This window comes from Myxocyprinus asiaticus, chromosome 33, assembly GCF_019703515.2.
Source record: "Myxocyprinus asiaticus isolate MX2 ecotype Aquarium Trade chromosome 33, UBuf_Myxa_2, whole genome shotgun sequence".
In the NCBI taxonomy this organism is placed as follows: Eukaryota; Metazoa; Chordata; class Actinopteri; order Cypriniformes; family Catostomidae; genus Myxocyprinus; species Myxocyprinus asiaticus.
The window spans coordinates 24,338,683-24,357,951 of NC_059376.1; the positions used below are offsets into that span (position 1 = coordinate 24,338,683).

General features: G+C 38.2%; 1 protein-coding gene across 1 annotated transcript; it reads right to left on the bottom strand.

The window, feature by feature from the left end:
* Positions 1–269: 269 nt before the first annotated feature.
* Positions 270–17,761, bottom strand: LOC127424256 (protein Wnt-2b-A-like). Its single transcript, XM_051669274.1, has 5 exons — positions 16,934–17,761; positions 11,012–11,232; positions 7,143–7,420; positions 6,518–6,782; positions 270–1,597 (listed from the first exon to the last, which is right to left on the bottom strand). The coding sequence occupies exons 1-5, from the start codon at positions 17,128–17,130 to the stop codon at positions 1,368–1,370; spliced, it is 1,191 nt and encodes a 396-aa protein (XP_051525234.1). The 5' UTR covers positions 17,131–17,761; the 3' UTR covers positions 270–1,367.
* Positions 17,762–19,269: the final 1,508 nt, after the last annotated feature.

Here is a 19,269-nt window from a genome sequence, read left to right on the forward strand (position 1 = left end):
CCTCCTCCAGGGACAGCGAGCCAAACATGTTTACACTATCCTCATGGCAGGATTGCAAACTACTGAATGAATTTTCTGTCTTGTGTTGTCCAAAACGTGACTTTTTTTTTTGTCTTCCATGGAACACAAAAGGAGATGATAGGTAGAATGTCAGTCGCCATTCACTTTCATTGCATGTTTTTTTTTTTTTCATACATTGAAAGTGAATGGTGACAGAAATTGTCATTCTGCCTATCATCTCCTTTTGTGTTTCATGAAAGAAAGAAAGTCATACAGGTGGGGAAAGACATGAGAGTAAATAATTTTAAATTTCTGGATTAAAATTTTTGGGTGAACTATCCCTTTAAGGTTACAAGTCTTGTTCATTCATATCCGTCTAATGCTCCGTTAGAGCTTTTTCTAGTGTCCTAATGCAAATCTGGATTCAAACCTGTGCAGTTTTGATTCTCGTCTCAGTTATGCTGAAGTGACATCTAATTTCAGGAAAATGTGCGTATGCTGAACATAATAAAATGACTCTAATACTTAATGTCTTACTTAATGACTTTATATGAACTTTTGCTGAAAAAATAATAACACAGTTAACACATACCACAGCAGAGGAAAGTAAAAGAGAGCTTACACCTCTACCAGTCACAGCTGTTAATAGATTTCTTCATGTATACTTGAAAGGATGACTTTTATAATAACGTCATTTTTGCTGAACTGTCCTAAGTGCAGTCTCATTTATATTATTAATATTTCAAAGTCCTCTGTGGATTCCGCAGAAGCTCTCAGTCGGGGCTCCATGTGGAGTGAACAGCCCACAGAGCTGTTATCCATTTTGTCGACTGAGCCTCATTCGTTCTGTAATATTCAATACTAATGTGAGTAACATACTGTTCAGTATGGGCATGTGATGTATGTTTAGTACACAGTGGCGTTTTTAATAACATAATGTACATATTCAGCTATTAGCCATGATAATATCTGATAGGCTCAGAGTCAGTTTAAAATATAATTTTTAAAGCAGCACACTTTTTGTCACGTAACCACTCATAGAACAAAATGAGAACAATCAACACAACAAAAAATACATCAACAAGTTACAGCACAGGTTTTTCTTGAATCTTGAATCCATTACCATCCTCTGATCAATTCAAAACAAATCAAGAGAGAGGAGGAAAGAGAGTCAAATCTGCCATATGGGGCACAGTGTGCAAGGCGCTCATGGGAAAAGTACTGTAGATTTCATTTGTAGTGCTTTCACAAAAACAGTTCAAATAAATGTATCGAAGATGAGGGATTGGGGGAAAAACTCACAAAAGACTTCATATCCGAAAATGCTGTGGACAAAATTCTGAGGAACTGGAGGAAGTGGGCGTGTCTCAGGTCTGGTCCAGCCATTCAGCACGTTTAGGAGGTTTGCAGGTGTGAATGTCAACGGACTCCTCGCAGTCTTTGCACTCTACGGCGCAACACCACTTGAACTTGCATTCACACTTAGTGATGCGTTTTACAGGTGTGGTGTCGTAGCCCCGCCCACAACACATTACCTCACAGCTGTCGGTGCCCCGGGATGTCTTGTTACAGACCCGACCGGCGGTACCCAATGAACCTGCAATGCATATAGAGGAAATGATTATATCTTAACAGAAGTCGCTGACATGGAATCTAAGTTAGTTCTCAAGTCATTGAAGTGGTCTGTCAAAGCCAAGCCTGAGTTAAGCCTTTTGTCACAACTTGAACCCAAGTCAAGTCTCAAATCCTTTTGGTAATAGTTTTACTTCTCTTTAATTGGCAAGGAAGGGACGTTCACCTAAAATAAACCCAGTGTACAACTTTAAGGCAAGTTTTTCTTTCTGTAAATGGGTACTAAACCCTTTTGCACGTACAATCAAGCCGGTGTGATTACACTAGGATGGGCTCAGACGCGTACGATCAAACTGGTGTGATCTGCATTCACACTGCTGTTTACCAGCAAAATCGGTTGTCATAAAGACTGAAGTGATTGTCTTAATGAACCAACTGCTCAAATAGTCTTTTCAACATCACAATATCTTTATTTTTATATGCTACAAACTTTAAAACAATCACTAAATAAAAGTATAAAGCTGTTATCGTCGGAGTGCACTGTAAATAAGCAGTGCTGCGGCCATTTTTTCTGACATCAAAGAATATACAAACTAGTCAGTCCACTCAAGCCTTCTCCCATTCCGTCCATCACAACCAATTCCGGGACTGGGAGAGTGGAAGGGCTAGGTTTTTATAACCTTCTATGCTCCTCCTTGTATGCTTCTATGATAATACAAACTCAGAATCCCATCTTGCTTTGCAACGAAAATATGGGGGCATGCATAGCCGACAAGTGCTTTCACGATTGCATCTTATCTATCATAATCAATCATTATAAACATCTAAAAACCATATTATATGTTTGATAATATATAATCCTTCAGTGCACCTGCTGTGATATAATCTGTCCTCCAGTGCATCTGCTGTGAAGTGTAAGGTAAGATTTATTTTAATTGCAGCGTGTATTAAAGAACTCATGCTGGGAGATCCGTCAGTACAGGAGGAACTCACGTGCGAAAAGGTTAAAGGGTTAGTTCACCCAAAAATGTAAATTCTCTCATCATTTACTCACCCTCATGACATACCAGATGTGACTTTCTTTCTTCTGCAGAACACAAACAAAGATTTTTAGAAGAATATCTCAGTTCTGTAGATCCACACAATGCAAGTAAATGGGTGCCAAAATTCTGAAGCTCCAAAATCCACATAAGGGCAACATAAAAGTAATCCAGATGATTCAGGTGGTTAAATCCATATCTGCAGAAGTGAAATGATAGGTGTGGATGAGAAACAGATCAATACTTAAGCCCTTTTTCCTTCACTTTCATTTCTCCTTCTTCAATTTTTTGTGATTCACATTCTTTGTGCATATCGCCCCCTACTGGGCAGGGAGGAGAATTTATGATAACAAATGACTTAGATATTGATCTGTTTCTCACCCACACCTATCATATCGTGTCTGGACACATGGATTTAACAACTGGAGTCATATGGATTACTATTATGCTCCCTTTATGTGGATTTTGGAGATTCAAAATTTTGGCACCTGTTCACTTGCATTGTGAGGAACTACAGAGCTCTAATATTCTTCTAAAACTCTTTATTTGTGTTCTGCAGAAGAAATTCATACACATCTGGAATGCCAGGAGGTTGAGTAAATCATGAGAACATTTTTATTTTTGGGTGAACTATTCCTTTAATAGAAAATATTCTCTTTATTTCCCCATGCTAGCCCAGTAGAATTACCTAACTAAAACTACATTTTTAAAAAATAAATTTTACATGTCTTGTTGTACAGATCGTGGCATTTCCTGGTGAAATGAACACAAGAGGTGCAAAAACAACCATGACTTTAATTTCCTTTCAGAAATCACGCGTAAGACATTTCAGGCATATCAGTTTATAAACACCTACTTTTTGCCCTGTTCATCACACAATGCTCGCTCTTATGACATAAAAACACTTTTATTACAGTGCATTACTTCCTTTTAACATTGCATTTTACAATTATGCATTACATAACCAACTACATTTATAAACTTGTCTGGATCCGATTAAATTGTGCAGTAGCTCAACTGAACTGTTGCACTTGCAATGCAAAGGACTGGGATACGAGTCCTTAAGTTCACACAAGTCGACAATTGAGTCGAAAGTATCATAGAAGCTCCAAAAATCTACATGTTTTTTATGTGGCAATTGTGTTTTTCATCTTATCTAGGTTTAAGGTTTAGGGTGGGGAGGTAGGTTTTTTTTATTTAAAACTCGATAGAGCATTAACCTTAAAAACCTCCTCTGTTTGGGAGAACATTTACAGTAACTCGCTTTTAGCGCCACACAATGGACATACTGTATGTGATGTTATTTTGGAAAAATGGTGGTGCAGTGATGTTTTTTTCATGATATCAGACTCTTTTGTCTGTACAGTGTTGTGATATTTCAAGAAAGAAATATTTCTCCTTATTTAAGTTAGAGTGATATTTCAGGAAAGAAATATTTCACCTCATTTAAGTTGGAGTTTATAAGTATAAGTCAAGTTGAAACTAATTCTATTGGCAACTTAAGTACTTGTGTCTCATACTCAAATTTCCATCTCTGCTAGATCTAGAAAATCGTCAATGCTTTTGATATACAGGATTATCAGAAGGATTAACAGAATGCATATAAACATGTCTGAGAAATGACATAAAGTGACGAATCTGATTCAGAAGTAATAGTTGCTAACAGTCTTGTATATTGCAAAATGTGGAGAAGATCATAAATTAATCAGGTTGGTGTTTTTGTGTTTGTTGTTGTTTTGAAGGTTATACACACTGTGGACAGTGAGAGTCTCTCTCTTTAAAAAAAAACAGCGCTGTAATCTCCGGCTGCCCTGCGGCCATGAGAACCAGAGAGTGATAGTTGCACTGGCAGCTTTGAAAGAATGGGATTTGAAAAATGAGCCTGTTGTATCCTTGGGGTGCAAATTCCACTGGGGTGGTGGTGGTGTTTAGGGGGGTAAGCGCATTGACCCTCTGAAATCACTGAGCTGTAAGCTGTCCGTCTGACCCAAACACAAACCAAACACACACTTAAACCATCAAACTGTTGCATGAGCTGTGTCAACTACTGCAGAGCTCATCTAGAAAAGAAGAGTAACCTGCAGTATCCTCCATGATTGTTATTCATCTTAATACACGACTCTCTGGAATACGTGATTCTGATTGGTCAGTCGCTGCATTGCAGTTAAATATTTTTGTATAATGACTGCAAAACTGTACATTTGTCCACAAATTTGGCGACCAGTCTCATACACTGTGCAAGTTGGATGTCTCTCGTATCACTCTGCAGGCACTTTCTCACATAATAAAATCATTTAAACTCATGAATATTTTATGTCCATTTATTTACTTATTTTTGAGGTTGCTCTGTAACAAGTGGGATAATGTACATTCAGCCATTCATTACCACTAAATAAACTCTGACAGATCAGTGCATGAAAATGGATCTTATGACATATGTAAAGATGCTGTTCCTTAAAACAGCTGTACCATGTCTGAATTATTTCTGCCATTGTGAATTACACTATTGAACTGGATGAGATGATATCTAGAAGCAGATAAAGTAATGTCTTGGCCTTGTCTAAAAATGTTTTGGTCACGTCGGGTCACTGCTGAACAAAACAAATTTATCAACTTTATATCTCTATCTGTTAATGATGATGCTAATGGGTTTTTAAAATTCAGGTATGTGTGTGTTTGGCTTATTTGAACTTTATGCAGGTTTTCAAGGTGATTCTTGCAGAGGTGTGTGTGTGTGTTTCCCATCAGTGTGTGTTTTCGCAGGTAGGAGTGTGTGAGAGCATCAAGGATTAACAGAGAGAGAAAAAAAAGAAAGAAAAAAGAAAAAAAAATCCTTTTTCACCTCTTTTGACCCTGTCAAAGCCTCTATTGCCCATTTAGCCTTAAGGGCTGTATGGTCAGGTTTAGGTATGAGAGTCAGTTTACAGCAGTAACTGAATACTGCTTTCCTCCACACTATTGAATCATGTAAAAATTTACATGGCTCAACACCATCACACTGGATTTTAGAAAGAGTGAGGATTATCAAAGATCTGTAACAGGTGATTCAGCAATCAGCCTTTAAAATAATTATTGTGCTGTCTCTCATAAACAGGATTTTCTGAGGAACTGATGTTATTTTCTCACATGTCATGAACCAGAGAGGCTGAGCTCTGTCTGCTCTCAGATTCTGATAAATCCAAGTTTGACGTTCATTTCATGAATACTCAGTGAGTCAACAGCAGAGCTGAGTATTTATGTCATTAGTAATGAGTCACCAGTATAGTTTAGTGTTCATTTTAATGTGACTAAATAAGTCAGCTGTACAGTTCAATATTTACATTCCTGAAAGGCAGCACTGCATTGATTTTCCTTAAATATACTCGTTAGGGGTTTGTTCAAGCATGAACTTAATATACAAACTCAGCCATGTTATAATACTTTCAGCCATAGGTAAGCTATCTATTTTAGGTTTTTGTAAATTTTATAGATTTTAAACTTAATAAGAAATTTAAGAAAAACATTTGAAAATCTCCCAACTGACTTACATTGATGAAATGTTCAAAGTGTAACCGACAGTGATGATATCATCATAATAATTGCATACTGAATTGCAATTAGTCTTGTCGTCATTGCATATTTTTTACCATTTGTTTAATTTATTTATCATTTACAGTGCACAGTGTCTATGTGTTCATTCTTGTGTCCAGTAACCAACTGAAAACAATATACGTGCTAAGTGTCATGACGACGACAAAGCAACTCTGATATTTCATATAAAGCCTAAAACCTAGACATACCTTATAAACTTTAGCACTATTCTATTGATGCTTTGATATTTCCTTCAATTTCTTTCAGTTATTACATGTTTTTTAAATGAGTCAGTAGCAGATTTTAAACATTAAAATTTTTCGTCTCTCTCTTACCTGCAGCTTTGTCCATGAGGCAATAATCAGGAGAGTTCTCGAAGTAAACTAGGTCATTTTTGGTGGCTTTCCTGAAGTCTTTGTTGGCTACAGTGAATCCTGTCCCATCTTGGTTCATGGTGACCTCGATGGCTCCGTTGTATTTCTTGCGGAGGTAATCGCCTGTTTTACGGAAATCCGACATTGCCAGCCAGCATGTTCTCAGAGCGCACGACCCACTGACTCCATGACACTTACACTCCAGTTTCATAAAGCGCTTTACAGCCTGTTAAAGAGAGAAATAGAGAAACAAACAAAAAAGAATCCTTAGTAGTAATTATCTAAACAGATTCAATGTGGCTGAGAACAGAACATCAGAACAGAATGTAAACATTGTTTTACTGAAATCACTGAAATCATAAATAAAATCATTGTTTCACTCTAATGCCATATAACTAAACATCATTAGACAGTGTGATCATGTTATATGTCAGTATTTATATGCCAGAATACTGTAGTCAGATTGAGATGTTCAGTTCTGATGTTATTAAGACTTTGGCATGCTTCCCCATGATACAGGTACAGTTACTTGTTACAACACCTTTATAACAGCTTTATAAATGTGTAATAAAGACTCTGTTCTCACCATTCTCCCACAGCGATTGTTGTGAAGGTTCATGAGTGCACGTGCATCCTTCACAGTTCGCTCTTTTGCATCTACAAAGGCCTTAGCAAACTTTATCCCATAGTTGATGTTATCACTGCAGCCACCCCAATCAAACTCCCCTCGATCGTCACTGGCCCGGCCGCGCTTGTGCGGATCACAGTTGCATGTCTTCAGCTCCCCCTGACTGCAGGCATGGGTAATGGCAAAAACCACTCCCGCTGAGGAGATTGCATATACAAATGCCGCCTCACGACTGCCTGCACACACCAGACAATAGGAATCATTAAGCCACAGCACATACGTTCTTAATCAGACATTTAAACACACTTAATCACATCCTTTGTTGTGCTTTCAGAGAAAATCATGTAATCTCAAAAGCATTTCCAACTCCACAACAGTGGTGAATTCTCAGGGCCAGCAAAGCCTTCTCTGCTGGCATAACATGCCAAATAAATACATATTTTTCATCCTTTCATTCTCAATCACCTTTCTGCCTGTGTATTTTTAATCGCTTTCCACTCTTAATTAATCTACAAACAAATAGAGAAAAATTAAAAGTTTATCCAGTCAGAATTTATTCCTTGATGCTTACAAGCAAAGTGTGACAACTGTTTCACAAATTGCATGCCAGAAGCAGTGCGTGAGTCTGAGCTCCACCCCATCAGGCCTTCAGAATTTCCACAGAATCCCTCAACAGTGCAAATGAATGGGCAACTAAAATCAGATTGTCAGATTAATCAGCCAATCAGATTTATTTATTTGTTCTTGGTGGGTGTGATCTTTAGGATATGTCCCAGTGGAGGCCTTCTAGCTGGCCTTGAGTGACGCTACTTAAATCACGCTTTAAGTGATGTATGTAATTTGAAAGCAAAGAGCGCAAGATCCTGCTGATGAGTCGGCTGTCATCACTGCTGGTATTGCCGTTGAGAAAGAGATCCTTATGGATTTAAAAACACGATATGTTCTGCATGATCGTGTGATTGCTTAATTTATTAAACAGGAAAGGAGGACTGATTTTCACTTCAAGTAAATTGGTAAGTGCTTTTTGCATTGTTATAGCAACATCAGGAGTTTTCTAAGTGTAAATTAGGCTGCTTGAGCATTCAGTGTCAGATCAAGTTTTGAAAAGTAGTGCTGCGTTCTATTCAACTCGGAAAGTTGGATTTTACAACTTCCTACTAGGAAAAGTGCAATGGAATGCATCTTTAAATCAGAATTACAACTTGTAGGCTTGTGCAGAAATTCTCAACTCCGATTTCGCCGAGATGCAGAGGCATGATGTCACACAAACATGTCGACACTCAGGGAGGTATACAAAGTAAGTGATAAACATTCACTTTATTAAGTAATATCGATAAATGAGTTCGTTTCCACATTACATGATATTAAAGCTTGTTTAACAAACGCCTGCAGAAACTGGTGTATAAAACATTATAATCTCTTTTGATAATCGTACACCTGAAGCACAAATGCTAGCGCCGCAGCATTGGTTATCAGTTGGGTTGCTAGGAGACATCTCTATTGAGAGTCAAACCCCTGCTAAGCTAACGGGAGCGTTGCAGTTTTGTTTCCTTAAACATCATTGTCCGAATATCGAGGAATGGAATGCATTTATGGTTGGAGATATCAAGTAGGAATATCCCATATCCAACTTGAATGGAAAGCAGCATAACTGTGTACCCTGACGAAACGAAATGTACTGCAAGCAACATTTAAATCGCAAATATTATTATAGACCTCCTTGGTAGATTCATATGAAAAATTATGATTTTTGAATATCTGTCATGCTGCAGTTAAAATTAGGATTGTTTGAGCATTAAGTGTGGTTTCAAGTTCTGGCTTTCGTGTGTGGACGTGTTTTTAAAATGTCAGTTGTTATTACTAGTTAGCTGCGACATAATGTATGATGCCCAAAGGCATAGGGTGTCTTATTTGATTGTGAAACTGTGTTTTCTTAATGGCTTGAATCACACTGAAGGCCTAGACTTGAAATGCTTGGCCTGCCACTGGTCCACAAGTGACCAGCCTGTAGGGGTGTGTCTAGTCTGAGTGTTTGATTTAAATATTAGTACAGGCCTAATCCCTACAGAGCAGGCCATTCTCTGCTAGGATAACTATTTGAAGGCTAGTGAACTGCCACCATCTCGAGATGTGTTTTTATAAGTTGAAGTTATTTAATTTGACACAGCTCGCTCAATGACCACTTAAATGTGTTTCTATGATCTGTGCTCATGTAGTACAATGATCTTGAGGATTTCTGTTTGAATCGCACCATCATTTATAAAGATATTCTTTGAAGAAAAATATTTTTTTTAATAGCAGAGTTGTTGTTTTAGGAGAATCTTCTCTTGGCAGCCTCTGCTACTCCAATTCCATTTCATAAACTGAATACGCACAGTACTGCAAGAGTATGTCTGGCTGCCAGAATCATCTCTCCAAACATTTACATCCTCCGTGCCTGTTTATGTGGTAAAGAGGCAAAGAGAATGCTAGAGGGGTGATATTTTCACACAGGGATCTTTGAAACTTTGTTTAAAGGCCAAACAGAAAGCACATCCATTTACAGTGAAAGATTCTTGAGTAAACTTCAGGTTTGAAGAGTCCCTCAGGTAGAATCAAGTGAGCCAGTGGAGTTTTGTCTGTTTATCACACCTGGCTAAGGATAGCTGTAAATGTGGCTGGGCATTCCTGTGAGATCTAAGTGGCTTAATTAATATCAGTGATATACAGTGATGAACATGTCCAAGAGAATAACTGTTTTAAAGCTCATTACCATATTCTGATATACACTGAGTGACTTTTGTGAAAGTGCAGTATGCTGATCTAGGTATTCATGTGAGATACTGTATGTGTGTGAGAATTTTGCTACTGTAAATTGAGAAGCTATTCCTGGCAAAGTAAGATTTAAATAACTAGTGTAAATTAGGTTTATTTAAATGTGCTTACATTTTCTAAGTATAAAATTGTAAAACTTTACAATAAGATTCCATTTGTTAAAATTAGGTAATGCATTAGTTATCATTAATTCACAATGAACATTATATTTTTTTACAACAATTATTAATCTTGGTTAATGTTAGTTCATAACTAATTCATTAATAACTAATGCATTAACTAATGTTAACGTATACAACTTTTAGTTAAAAATTTTTTTTATCATATGCTGAAATTAATATTAACTAAGATTAATAAATGCTGTAAAAGTGTAGTTTATAGTTAGTTCATGTTAACTAATGTTAACAAATGGAACCTTAGTTGCCTATAAAATTAGTTCAATTAATGCCAAAACAAATGCAGTTGTTTTGCCATTTACCAAACTGTATTGGCTACAACTTAGGGATTTGTTTACTGTAATTTAACAGAAATGCGTAAACTTACAGACTGAAATAGACTAAGTATTTCTTTAAGTTTTGATTGGCTGACTCTACATTATCCAACTTATAACATGGCTACTTACCAAACAAATAATTAAATTGATATAATGTAAGGATTTCAGGTGAAATTACTTTAGTTGCTTGAGAAGAAAGAGACCATGGAGTGATATGAGAGACATGACACAAGCACAATTGTGTAGGAAATCGCCAAAGATCATATAACAAAAATATTTTGACAGCAGAATCATAATCAAGTTGTCCTGACATCTGTGTAATAAAAAAGAGAGATAATTTTAAGACTGAGGTTTATATCTATTTCCCAGCATTTCGAGAAAGAATTTAGGTTGCACCTTTTGCACTGGGTGGTCCAGCACCTCAGGCCTCTGAAATATCTGGTACCCAATCACACATTTTGCTGATGACCCCATGTTCCTCTCTTTCTCTTTCTGATACACACACTTTTCTAATACTCACTGCGTTGTATGACTCTCCCAAATACGTTATGGTCTCTGTCCAAGGCGCTGCAGTTCCAGCGATGATAGCGGAACTGATGCTGGCACTCTCGAATCCACTCTTTAGCTCCACCCCCGATCGACTGCATGATGTCTGGGTATTTCTGACACAACTGTCTCTGTTTATTCACCAGCCCAGGAATATTGTCGCAGATTACACGGGCCCCAAGGGCACCAATATACCTAAAACACACAAACACAGAGGCTTAAAACCTGAATTTCCCCAAAGCAATTACAGTTTAGATGATTTTTGCCTGTTGCTACTCTGAAAGTAAATATCCTTCTTTAAGCATCCAGACCAGATCAACATAGCACAGTCAGTCTGAAGTAAACATTCAGTGATTAGGCATTCTCTGATGCCAGATCCTCTGATGAGTTTGATCATTCCCGGAATTTTACCAGTCATTAGTGGATTTAGAGAGGGAATGTGACATCATACATAAACAGACATTCACAGACAAACCACTGGAAGAGCCAATGTTAGTTATGATTTTAAATATGCTTGCATAATAAGCTAGCAACATTTATTTATTTATTTTATCCCCTTTTCTCCCAATTTGGAATGCCCAATTCTCACTATTTAGTAGGTCCTCATGGTGGTGCAGTTACTCACCTCAATCCGGGTGGTGGAGGACAAGTCTCAGTTGCCTCCACTTCTGAGACAGTCAATCTGCGCATCTTATCACATGGCTCATTGTGCATGACACTGCGAAGACTCCCAGCATGTGGAGGCTCATGCTACTCTCTGTGATCCATGCACAAATTACCATGCGCCCCATTGAGAGCGAGAACCACTAATCGCAACCACGAGGAGGTTACCCCATGTGACTCTACCTTCCCTAGCAACCGGGCCCCATAAGCTAGCAACATTAACAGATTTGGAACAAGCTTTTCGGAGGCCTCTACGTCTGACACAGTCAACCCACGCATCTTATCACGTGGCTTGTTGAGCGCGTTGCCACGGAGACATAGCGCGTGTGGAGGCTTCACGCCATCCACCACGGCAACCACGCTCAACTCACCACGCGCCCCACTGAGAACGAACCACATTATAGCGACCACGAGAAGGTTACCCCATGTGACTCTACCCTCCCTAGCAACCGGGCCAATTTGGTTGCTTAGGAGACCTGGCTGGAGTCACTCAGCACGCCCTGGGATTCGAACTAGCGAACTAGCGAACTCCAGGGGTGAATATTACTGTATCTTTAGTTTTTAGAAAATTGTTCTTCAATCAATAATGTGCTGCTGTCACATCACCTATGGGTGAAGAAATAGTATTTTTTCTGTACGCTATGTAAAGATGCTATTATGAATAGTTTAATACAATCAACCAAAAAGAACAGGTGAGTTTTTAAAAGTAATGTGTGTATTTTTTTTCTTTCGATGTTATAAATGTAAAATATTTTCTCCTATCCCACCTTAATTTACAGGGACAAATTTAATGACAACACACTCTCATTATGAAACGTCACTGGGGGGACTTTAGCCTGCACAACCAAAACATTGCCGTTGGTCCGTATGGTACGTGTCACCCTAATGCCGTATTAAACTAATTTCAGAGCACTGCATTACTTTACCCGAAGCTAAATTTCAAAATTAAATGATTTGAAAATTCTGTAAATATTTTCTCACTGTTTTATCATTTAATTTAATTTTTTTTAAAATATCAATCTGAAAAAAAAAATGAAAATAACTATAAAAATAATCAAAAAAGTAATTCTCACTTTTATAGTGCTTTTTGTTATTTTTTGGAATGAATTATTGTGTTTGTACTGATATTTGCTCATTCTTTCTTTTACATTGTTGAGAATTGTTTAGGTTTAGACGTAGGGGCGGGGTTAAGTGCTCAAAATATCTTTATAACAGTGTAATATAACTAAAATTATTGTGACTACATTTACTTGTGTTTTTATTGTTGTTAATTTGTTAGGTTTAGGAATCGGTTTGGATTAGGCGATCTAAAATATCAAAATGATAGTATAATGTAACTAAAATAATGTATTTCTTCTAAATATAATTAAACATATTGTGGTTACACATAATAATAATCGAAGATTGCAGAGCCTGTGACAGAATCATCTGAACTGAGGAAAATCCGTTCAGTCCATTATGATTTCATGGTGCAGGAAAATCATTGCAAATGATTTGCACAAATAAATATGGTAATGCCTCGCTTATGACTGCCCTGATAAGTAAGGCGTTTGTGTGTTGAATTATCCAAAACCAACATGGCAACACTGACTCAACCAATGGCATGAGATTGGGGCAGGACTACCTGTCTGTACTACCGATGGAAGACAGGGAGAGTGTTCGGGAAACAGTTGAAGGCAATGGTTATTTTTGCAAATTTGTTTGGTGGCACAGAAATTACTTCACATTTAATCAACTGCATTTTTGAATTATTACAGTACATCCTCTCTCTCTTTTACGCTCTGTGTAGTTTCCACTCCTGTTTTGGCTGTCCCATTCCAACACTGTCCAACATTTGTTTACTGTTTCTCTAACGCCTTACACAGCAAGCCTCGTCTTAGCCTTCACACAAGCATAAATTGTCTCATGTCAGACTAAGGGAGGATTTAGGTCTGATTAACATTTTAGCAAACATTTTTAATGAGAAGAGGAAGTTACTACCTTCTGGGATCATCTCTTGGATCACAGCATGCCCATGTGTGTTTCTCCCTCTAAAATTCCTCATTTGACTGTGATTATAGGGCTTTATCAGCCTCTGTTCTGTGTTTGATAGTTAGAGACTGGGAAAACACACACAAATATACACCAGGCTGGTCTCACAGACTGTGGTGGGGTGCAGGTTGGCTTTACCAGCATCAGTAAATCATTATCCACAGGACCACAACCACATGCTGTAAAAACACAGTAAAATGTGCTCTCATTTACACTGCATATCTGTGTGTGTGTAGTTAGGCTTGACTGGTTAAAGAATGTATGACTGTAGTAATTTGTCGCTTCTATTACCCAAGTAGTGGGTCAAACTGCACCCCCCCCAACACACACTTCTATCTCCATATCTCCACAACTTTGTCTTTTTTCACCATCAGTGGTTTAATAACATGTTCTCCCTTCTATAGATTAAACAGAAAAGCATTAAGCAGTCAATTCTTTTGATGCAAGAACAAACTCAGTAAAAGTGTCAACACAGGAAATCGACATGTTGCTACCTAAAGTTAATATACCCAATTAACCAAATTACTGACAAGCGGCATCCCCTATCAGACATTTTGCATCAATTCAACTGTGAACACATTTCCATCTAGCGCTACCTTCAAAACACAGGTTCTGGTCTCATGGGAACCAGGAAGAAATTCTATGGACATTTCACTCAGAAACTGTAGTTCACATGTTCACATCCAACAGCACTTCAAGCTTTGGCCTCTGGGGGCAGCATTTCTAAATTTGGTAAAGACAGACCAATTGACCCTTTGTTAAGCCCCGCCTTAAAAGTGCTTCTGACCAATCCTGTCAAGCAACTGTTGTTCTGCCGCCATTACTCTGACACACAATTGCTATTTTACAATGACAGTTTATGGGATTAATGTGTGTTTGAGTAGTTTTAAGCAGGATTTTATCAAAATAAAAAATAAAAATGTACAACACTTTGTTGCCGGGTCATCTGTAATAGTGACACGAGTTACCCAGAGAGGATACCCGCAGTGTTTTACTTTTTTTTTATTTTTTATAATCTTTAAATAAATCTGTAGAAGAGCATGTTATGGATTAAACTGTGTCAGCCCTCATTCCCAATTGAACATATAACATCTGCAACAACACCTACATTTGCTCCAAGGTAAATTAAAGCTAATAACTGAACGTTAATTAATTTACTTATTGATTCAGGTCATTGTAAAAGCGATAGTAAATAAACAGTTCACAGCATCAAAGTGAGTGTGTTATGAAACGTTATAAACAGCTCTGTTAATGTTATTAGATGTGTAAACGCTATTAAATGAAGTTTTTCTCTTTTCAAGTGACTGTAATAATCGTTTGCCTTGATTCTGATTTACAGTCTCCACAGTTTTTAATCAGTCTACTGTGTAATTTCTTTTATGAAAAACTTCTGATAAATATGTATTACAATATCAGTCTTCATACCAGCCCAAGTAAAAATATTACCATTCTGTTTATGAGACTATTTTGCCAAATACCGCGCGTTTAGCGAAGGATCAATTTCAATAACTTTTAAGCTACTGTTGCCAAATTCACAATGTGATCAGTCTTTAAAGGGTGTAGATGTAGAATCACATTGTCCTAAAGTTCCAGCGGTCTGCTGTTCTGGAGGTGATTTGGATCTGTAATGGAAAGAAGGTTTTGATGATTTGGGTCATGTTCTGTTTATTTATGGATAATTTTCACGGTTTGTGTATGCCATAAGCTCCCCTCTTTTTCTACGCAGACTGTTAAATAGTGAATTAATTGGCTGGACTAGACTATGTACAAAAATTCAAAGGTCAAAGAAAATTGAAGTTCACATCAAAGGGCACACACAAACACACACTTTTCTATCTCTCGCTGACGTCCAGGGCTGGCTTGCGTCTGGCTTCATCTGTGTGTGCGTCTATGGAATAAGTTCACTATTATGAGACACTAACAGGTCGTCCAGTAGCTTAAGAGGATTCGTGGTCTGTCTGCTTGATGTGATGGATGAGTAGATCAGAGAGAGAGAGAAAGAAGGAGAGAGAGAGATCCCTTTTTCTCAGTCTCTTGTGAGTGCCTCACATTGGGAATGTCAGCTTGACTTATTACAGCCTGACAGTGACAAAGGACTTGCTTTTCATCTTGGCTCTCCAAACCTTGTCTCTCTCCTCTATGTCTCTTCCTTTTCCTGCATTTTGCTGTTAGTAAAGACTGTACTGTAAAAATATTGATACAATTGAAAAGGATTCAAACATAGATCTGATTTTCAACACAGAGCTCTGCAGTACAGTCACGTTTTATGCTTCTTTTAATGAGCAAAAACATAAAACAAAATTGAAAAACTTGGGTCTGATTCTGAACCACACAAAACATTTTTCTCTCTCCTACCAGACATACAGAACAACCACATGCTCATATAGACTACACATGCATGCACAAAAAACCAAGCACGCCCCAACCACATATACGTATAGAGCAATGAGCTTGTGACTGGTTATTTCATGATTGTTCAGCCTCATTGAACTGTAGTCACCAGCTAAGTGTGTGTCTAAGCAAGAAGCCTGACCCATATTGCAGTTATTTAATTTATTTCCCGTTATTGGCTGGCACAACACCTCAAGCACACCATGAAAACCTAAGCCATAACTCTGATATAATGAGTGCAGTGCCTGTTACTATACATGCGTACTGGCACTTGGGAAAATCCCATTCCTCATGTAGGCTATGTTTAAAATGTATTTTTGATGGGGAGAAGGGCGTGTTTTGTGTGTTTTTAGAATAATTGAGTTTTAAATGCCAATTTCTTGGTGGGGTAAGCGGTGCATTCTCCAAACGCAACGTGTGTGTCCACTGGAGTTTACCCTGCCATCTCTCTGCCTCTGTCTGCCCACCACATCCACTTAAAATAACCATTATAGAGCAGACATTACTTAAAACATTACAGCAAGTTTTTAAAACCCCATTTCACATTAAATTAACCTTAAATCCATGAATTGCAAAGCAAAATTAGAATGTATACCTAGCTCACACCACCTTAACATCTTAAAACTGAACTGTACCTGAATGAAATACAATAATACTGCAATATCATAACTATGATAAATATTAATAAATGCTAAAACTCTGTAAAGCCCTTAAATGACAGCAACTCAGTCACCCTGAGCAGAAAAACGCTCGGTTTCTGCGCGCGAATGAGCGCCTGTGGCGGCGCGCGTAGATGCTGGACGCTACTCACCACCAGGACGAGTCCACGCGCGGTGTGAGGATGAGCAGGAGGAATATGAGCGCGCAACACAACCGGGAGGAGGCACGGGTACCGCAGGATGAGCATGAACCGTTTCTGATTATATGTCTTAATCCTGGGCCTCCGGGAGCAACGGCAGATCTGTTGAGAATCCGGGGAGACCCAAGAACTTTACTGAAGCCAAACATAGTTTAACGTGTCCCCCAGCAATGATAAGAAAACACAATTCTGTTTTGTAGGTAATGAGTGCAACCAATGTTTAGGTCTGCGGGGACCTGCTGAAGTTAGGATTTCTGATAGTTGAACAGATGTAGAGCACCGTGTTGGTGATGCACGGACGCATATCATGTATCTGCCCGGATATTAGCGTGTGCCATATAAAAGTATTCCCCGCGAGCTGGCAACCACAGCAGAAATAATCCAAGCCAGACGGCAGGTTTAGAGAGAGCTGGAAGACCTCTCACTCTTCTTTTTTTTTTTTTTTTTTTTCACCCTCTCTTGAGATCAGATGAAGTCTCATGCAATTTGATCAGAGAAAGCGCCAACTTTTCCACCTTTTCTCTTTTGCGTTCAGGACCGATATCATCCCCAGAGCTGTGAAACACGCGCCTCTCCGTTTTTCCATTGGAGTCGCCTAGCGCTGTCTGCGCGCGCTGATAGCAGACCGCGTGAGATAAACCGGAACGATGAACTGTGCGAACTGCAGACCGTAGGGGTGGGTGACGGGGGGAGAGAGGGGCGATAGGAATGTTGACAGCCCGCCGTCTCTGCGCTCTTATTGGGTAGAGCTCACTGAGACCGGATCCCCGGTGATGCTTCGGCTCGCGCGGGATATATGCGCCGTTCTCCGGTCAGTGGAAAACACTAGTCGAACGACACGCAGCATCCTCATTTACACACCATGTTGGAGTTCACGGTCACAAACACCCCCCCCCCCCCCCACCCCCCCAAAAAAAACAACAACAACAAAAAAAAAAAAACACCTTGCATGGCGTTGGAAAAAAGGGGGAAATAACACTGGATTTTAGGTAGATGCTGCGGCGTGGTGACAGATATTTCAGATTCTTTTGAAAATTAAGTAAAAAAATAAAAATAAAATAATAATAATAATAATATTAATAAAATTAAATTAAAAAAATTATCCCCCAGAAACTAACTTTAATTTTTTTAATTTCATAAGAATACTAGTTTATTAGTTATAATTAGCCTATTATTATTAGTTGTACTAACTGAATAAATATTTTGATGCACTCAAGCATGCAGTAGCCTATTCACACTGATAGCCGCAGTAATGAGGCCTTCAGCGTCTAGAGAGCTGCGCGTGTCTGAAAACACAAGCTCATGTTTACAGATAAGGTTCTAGAGCTTGCACGAGTGCTGCTGTGTATAAACATTGAGCGGATTCCAGATTCAAAACATCAAATAGTTGCCTGTTCTATGACTCTGGATGAGTGAAAACATTCTCTTCACTAATTCAGAGCGCATCAGGAGATTTAGGCCCTCACTTTGAGTCTGACTGTTATGAAATTTCAGTATTAATAGTTCGAATGGCTCCAATGATTCAGAATAGACAATATAAACAATACAATATAAATTGTATATTGTATGGTTCCAACAGCAGCAACTTTAGATCTAGATGGGGGATTTGCAGCGTCAAAAAGACTACACTTCTGTAACACTTCATTGAGCACTTGAACGTGAATTGAAGCAAAAATAGGCCCAAATCCTTGTTGGAATTGAAACTATTAGCGTTGCACATACTGCTGTTTCCAACATGGATTAAAGGAACAATTATAATGTTTAGTCGTAAATCCTAAATTAGGCTAATCTTCTTGTCCTGATATTTTCATTTGTACTTAAACCTTAGCACCTTAGAAGCTTTTGTTCACCTAAAGCTGGCATGGCTTATAGTCTGTCTGAAAGTGAAACAGAGAGGCCATATAGCTTCTAAGATCTGTGGAGAAAATTTGTGCATCACAGTTCAGCTGGCAATTTTATGGTAAATACATAAGAATTAAAGAATGACAAAGAGTGAATTACAACACAGCAGGGGACAAGAGAGTGTTGTAGAGAAAGAGGATTGTTATTACTAAACAAGTTCTTTCTTAAAGTTATGTAATAGACTTTTAAAATGTATCCGTTTGCATATTATCAGTCTTAGAGAATTAGGACTCTTGAGAGTTTTCAAACTAAAAGATTAATTAAATTCAACCAATATCAAATGTTTGTTCCACAGCGGACATCTGCAACCATGTGCTTTAATGTCTAAAGGTGTGGAATCCTCTCACATTTATCATCAAGCAGTTTAAGCGTAACAGTGCACATAT

Coding starts and splice junctions, on each gene's coding strand:
- LOC127424256 (XM_051669274.1), bottom strand. CDS start 17,130: ATGTTTGGCTTCAGTAAAGTTCTTGGGTCTCCCCGGATTCTCAACAGA. Junction 7,421..11,011: donor TGGGAGAGTCATACAACGCA/GTGAGTATTAGA, acceptor TGGTGTGTGCAG/GCAGTCGTGAGGCGGCATTT. Junction 6,783..7,142: donor ACAATCGCTGTGGGAGAATG/GTGAGAACAGAG, acceptor TCTCTTTAACAG/GCTGTAAAGCGCTTTATGAA.